Raw genomic sequence first — 6,115 nt, 5'->3', positions numbered from 1 at the left:
GGGGGGGGGGGGGGGGAGAAGAAGAAGAAAAAAAACAGTCTTTTTCTTTGCTGTGCTGGGGATGGAACACAGACCTAGGCAAGAGCTCCACCACTGAGCTCCACCCTTACCCACAAGCAAACTCACGTTTACAGTATGTATCACTCTGACCCTTTTAATAAAGTTAAACCCTACCAAGTTTGACAATCCAACTGAAAGGAAGACAGAAAATGCTGGGCGCAAACAAAATGCCCTGAAGCCACATGCATATCTCTAGAATTCAAACAAGCATGCCTGACATTCCTACAGCCAAGGCAAAAGTCTCCACAATCCCTCATCCACAGAGCCTCAGCTAAAGCAAGGGTGCTGGTCTACTGTGTAGCAGTGACAATCCCATTTTGGGTCACATCTGATTATTAAAAAAAGAAACAACTTATTCCACAATGGCTCTTTCATTCAGCAGGAAAATATGCAAGATCTATTTTATCGCCCTAGATGGAAGAAAAACATACACATGAAAATCAGAAGGCATCATTCACGCAGTTTGGCCTCTATTTTGAAAAAAAAAAAAAAAAAAAGTGAGAGGGGTAGAGAGAAAACCTACTGGAGATCAGAGTGGGGTGGAAGAAGGTAGAGCATGGTAATCAGTTTGAACTAATAGGTCAATTATAATAAACAGATGAGCAATCAGAATTAGTCCATTTGTAACTTTCTGGTTTACTGTAGCATCAACATGAATCTAGGCAAAACACTCCACATCCAACTCTTGCTGTTCTTTAGCCACTAAATAATTTATGGTCATGATCATTTACCACCAATTAAAAATAAAATGTACCAATGTAAGTAATTATAATATTCTAAAAAGTAAAATCATTACAGAAATATTTCTTCATTTATGACACTAGGCTGTCATTATAAAGCACTGAATAATTCCCATGGAAAATTTGTTCTGGACAGAAAAGGGAATTAGTATGTAAATACTCATACAAACCCTACTGGATTTAAGTCCAAATCAGTGGCACATGGTACAGTTTGTATCATCAGCAGTACCTGCTAACCACGAAGTGGGCATTCTCTGGGAGTCAGATAATTTTTGCCATTCATATCGCAATGGAAGTGAACCTTCTTTTGGTTCACATTTTAATTTAAAGTCATTTCCAATTTCTTCTGATCCATCAATGAAACATCTTGTACCTGAAGGCTTAACTAAAAGAAAAAAAAAAAAAAGAAATTACAACTTTATACAAGAGAAAGGAAATTATCTTGATAACATGACTTAAAGCACACAGCATGGGGTGTACAACCACTGACTCATTATCAGTTGGTCCTGGGTTCAGAATTGACAAAAGAATGGAAAGATCACAATAGGCTGTCAGCACAGTTTATCCAGCTCTATCAAACACAAAACAGGTAATAACAAGCTCGGGAAAGCAGCCATTGCATGAGGAGATCGGGCAACATCTCAGGCGCAGCTTGGTGCCCTCCATTCCATGAGGCACATTTGAAAAAAAAGCAAGGATGATGCGGGCTGGGCCACTTGAGACTCTAGAAAGCTCCCGCTCCCCTCCTTACCTACTCTCCGTCGTGCTTGAAATGTAGCCCTCTTGGAGTATGTGCCAAGTCACATCTCTTGGTGCCGTTACCCGACAATCAGGGGATTTATAATCAATAATGCTGATAACAGGGACAATTCACTTAGTGCAGCAGAGACATTTAACAGTCTATCTTTATATTATCTCAGATCCATTGAGAGAGCAGTGTTATAAAGGTAAATCAGAGGCTGTCATCTGTATCTCTCTAAGTAACTCTTTAAAGTAGCTGCCAACCCATTACCCCAAACCTGGATTAATACCCTGGCATTACATGCCCTCCTGCTGAATTGCATTAAGGCATAATATTTAAATAATAAAATTAACATGTGTTAGTCATGTGAGTTTATCACATTTAGCAAACTTTATTACATCTATAACTTGGTACCTGTGGAAGAAACTGCTTCCACAACCCAGTGTAGATACCAAAATACTACAATACTCAAGTGCTTTATATAAAATAGCATAGTATTTGCATATAACCTTCCCCTGCAGACTTAAATCATCCCTAGATTATTTATAATATTAATACAATCTAAATACTACATAAATAGTTGTTATAATATATTGATTAAAGAAAAATGACAAGAAAAAACCCATATGCTTTCAAAATTTTCTTCAAATATTTTCAATCCACAGTTGTACAATCTGAGGCTGTGGAAGATACAAAGGGCCAACTGTATACCTAGTCCAATTCTCTCCAAAGACAGTTCCCTCATGCTGACTGTAGTCAATCTCAATTCAAAACCCTGGTCCCAAGGCATCCCCTAATTCGATTTCTATCCTTATAGATTAGTTCTGCTTCTTCTAGAATCATATGAGTGAAGAATAACATTACAGTATGTACTTTTTTATCTTACATCTTTTGTTCAGCATGTTTCTGTGACTGATCCATGTTGTTGGATGTCAGGAGCCATTCTTTGTTACTGCAGATTAGAGTCAATGAATGGCTATAGCACATGAGCTCTTCCATTTACCTGCTAATGAACATGGTTTCCAGTTAGGGGGTTACTGTTTAAGTCTAATTGGCCAAACTGACCAGGGGCAAGTGTGTCATCTGTCAATATCAGAATGACCAGAGAGGAAGGCACTATGAGGCTCTGTGGAATGCTACTTGGCCAGGGGGGATCCTGTGGATTTTAAGGAGACTCAGGAAAACAGCAGCTCTTGATCAGCTGTTTCTGAGGAGCAATTAGAAGTGGGAACCAAATGTGGAATGGATGCTGTCAATGGGTAGGACCCTTCAGTAATTAGCACCCTAGTGGGGGATGTGTACTGCAAAGGGAGTCTGGGAACAACATTAAAAAAACAATAATTGTCAATATTTTGCTGCTGCTCTATGACCTTGAGAGAAACAGTGTTTCTTGTAAATTCTATAGTTGACTTCATAATTTTTCTTCCCAGCCCAATATCTGCTAGGAATGCTTTTTTTCTTTTTCAGTCTAAGTTGGCTTTCGTTCTTACAGTCCTGGAAGCGTTTTTATTCCTTCGTTACTATGAAGAAAGATGAATGGGGTTTATAGTTTTGCACTATTATGAACACCACTGCTTGAACACTCTAATATTGGCATATATTTTCCTTTTTCTTGGCAACTGCTTGAGTCATATGGTGAGTGTATGTTTAATTCTATAAAAAAGTGCCAAAATATTTCCCAGAGGCAGACAACAGGATGTCATGGTCCCAAGGCATGGGACCATGCCAGTGGGGTATCTTCAAATAAGGTTGTCAATCATGATCAAAATTTCTTACTACTCTTAGCAAATTTGATTTCTCCCTTTTATGTCCCTTTCACTACTCATACTTTTTAATTAATAAGAATCCACAGATGTACTTAACTGCATTATTGATTTTTCTAAAGTGTTTTTTTTTCCAGACTGATCAGTTACTCTAGAGACTATATCCATTGAACTTTTAAATAAGTTTGGTAAATTATTTTACCCGTGAATCTTCAATGAAATGAGTCTTATTTGTCTTCATTTCTTTGAACTGTCAATGAATCCTTTATTAGAATATACTAACAGAAAATAAGATATTAAAGCAATGTTTTGCATATCAAACAGCTAGCGGTAATACAGTATTAAAACCCTAATTCAAATCCTTATCTTTTCTATGGTAAACTTTCCTCTTTGATATACCAACACTTCTAATAATAGGTGGCTATTTAAAGTGGCCATTTAGGATATTCAGTGTCTCTGAGACAGTGAATCAAAAAAAAAAAGATTTTATCAACAGTGTTTTCTGAGCTTTACTTAGGAGTGGCACAACTCCTTTCTAATGGAGAAGAAAGTCTTCTTTTATGCCAATTCCCAGTCATTACACAACAGGGAGAATTAACTCTTCACACATGATACTCGGTGCTGACATGGAAGAAAGAAAACCACAAAGGCAACACAGTTAATGTCTCGCCCTTTGCGTGTTTCTCTGGTCTAGGCTTCCAGAATACCTGTTCATTGTCCTTGGAACATTTGTCTCCATGATTGTCAGTGTGGCCCTAAGATCACTGTGACCACCAAGTTGCACTTAGCCATAGCATCCCATCAACCTAGTAGTGCTGTGCTCTACACTGGTACTGAATCATCCTCCCATGTTAGTGGCCACCGTAGCCTTCAGGAAATACATTCTAAAGCCCTACATGGGACAAATTACACTTTTATCTTACATCATCCTTCTAAGAATGCCATTTCTGCTTGATTTAAAAATATCCAGACTCTAGGCAAAAGCCATCAATACATACTAAATTCAATGGGCAAAAATTAAGAGAAACAGGATATTTACTCACAGTCATAGTATCCTTAAGATACATATATCTTAGTATCCTTAAGATAGAATCCTCTATCTATCTATCTACATATATTTTATATTTTAATCAGAGAGAAAAATAGCAACTTTATGGTGGAGAAACATATCAGATAAAATCTAAACCAAGAAATTATGATTAACAATAACATATGACATCATGTACCCCTTGACATGACTGGAGGAGATTAAGGAGTCTAAATGCAACATGGATTCTAGACGTCATCTTAGCACAAAAAGGACATTAGTGAAAAACTGTGAAATTCAAATTAGTCTGTATTTTAGTTAATAGTATTGTATCAATGTTAATTTCTGAGTTTGACAATTGCAACATGATTTTGTAAGATATTAAAATTGAGGGAAATTAGATGATGGTTATATTCTCAGAAACTCTCTTGTATTTTCCCAACATCTCTATTAAATAAAAATTATTTCAATTAAAAAGAGTTAGGGAGGCCTGGCCTGTATCAATGGCTTGCAAATCCTCCAGGGCGTTTATGGTCAGAGTTGACTGAACCACTATACAAACTGCCCTGCCTGAGTTGATAGCATGGTGTTGTTTATCGTTTACATCTAGGAGACCATCAGTTATGTTTACTATACTCTTAAACAACTCTTCATATAAAAAGGTCTTCATAAAAGACCTTTCCAGAGCTCCAGGGGAAGGCATTAGTGATATAAGACCACAATATCAACCTTTACCTTTGTGATCATTACCCATTTCCGCTTCTTTACCGTATGAATTTTGGGGCTATCTGAAAAAGCAGGGCAGGCTCTGGTAATGCGGTTAAGTTATAGCAACATGCCACCCTTCAGATCCAGTCAACTAAGTCATGATTCACATGGTTCATGGCCACACAGAATACAGGTTCAGTGAATGAACTACCATTACACCCTGTGAATGTCATGGTGGCAATCCCTTCAGAATCAAAGGATTAATAGGCAGAGCCACCACCAGCAAACCAAGTGAGAGCTCCTATGTACTACCACTTAGCTGGGTCACTACAGGGCACTTCATTTGTCCACTGCAGAATTTTCAGGCAAAGCTAACAGCTAAGCTTCCTTCTAGTTCTTACTTTCTAGAGAAAACAATTCTGGTGGTTTCTCCCAGCAGAGGTCATGACTCATCTAGAAACATGCAAGAAAGACTTATGAGAAGTTCCTCTCTGGATCTGTGACAGCCTCATGAGATCACAGCATTAGTCATTCCTGCTTATGTTCAGCTACCACTTCCTTCTCTCTCCTCATATCCCCAACTTACTTCCTTTGGTGATTTGAATTCAAAGGTTACTTGACTATAATAATCCTCCACAAAGCTAACAGGACAGTTAGTGCTTCCCACTTATCCATTCTGAGGAATCAGATGCTGATTCCATAACCAGGTATGATCTGCTTGTATATCGTGAACCAATTAAAAGACCATATTCATCTTAATGCTTCCCAGAGAATAGTAGTGAAAGAAGGTGTGGTCAGAGTTATAATCTCAGATATCTCTAGGCCTAGGATAAGAGTTCAGACCACGGCTAAAGAAACATTCACCTGCTTACACGTTTATTTTAAGGAGAGAGCAGAGCCGCCGCCCGCACCTGCAGGAAAGATACGCAAGCAGTATGAAAAGACAAGGAAAGAAAGGACCACAAGCAATGCAGGTCAACGCAACTTTAGAAGAGGTAACAGCTGCAGCAGATGGAATGTCAGATAAAGAATTCAGGATATACATGCTTCAGATGATCTGGAGTATCAAGGAAGA

At 38.1% G+C, this 6,115-nt stretch overlaps 1 protein-coding gene across 2 annotated transcripts in view; it reads right to left on the bottom strand.

Moving 5' to 3' along the window:
* Cxadr (CXADR Ig-like cell adhesion molecule) overlaps positions 1-6,115 on the bottom strand; it is a 62,717-nt gene that overhangs the window by 26,695 nt on the left and 29,907 nt on the right. For both annotated transcript variants that reach the window (XM_015478654.2, XM_015478652.2), the window contains exon 4: positions 1,030-1,185. In XM_015478654.2, coding sequence (XP_015334140.1) covers positions 1,030-1,185 — 156 coding nt within the window. The remainder of the gene's footprint in view (positions 1-1,029; positions 1,186-6,115) is intronic.

Source organism: Marmota marmota, unplaced genomic scaffold (genome assembly GCF_001458135.2).
Source record: "Marmota marmota marmota unplaced genomic scaffold, marMar, whole genome shotgun sequence".
NCBI classification, from domain to species: Eukaryota; Metazoa; Chordata; class Mammalia; order Rodentia; family Sciuridae; genus Marmota; species Marmota marmota.
The sequence above is the reverse complement of the archived record's forward strand: the minus strand, read 5'-3'. Positions and strand labels throughout refer to the sequence as shown.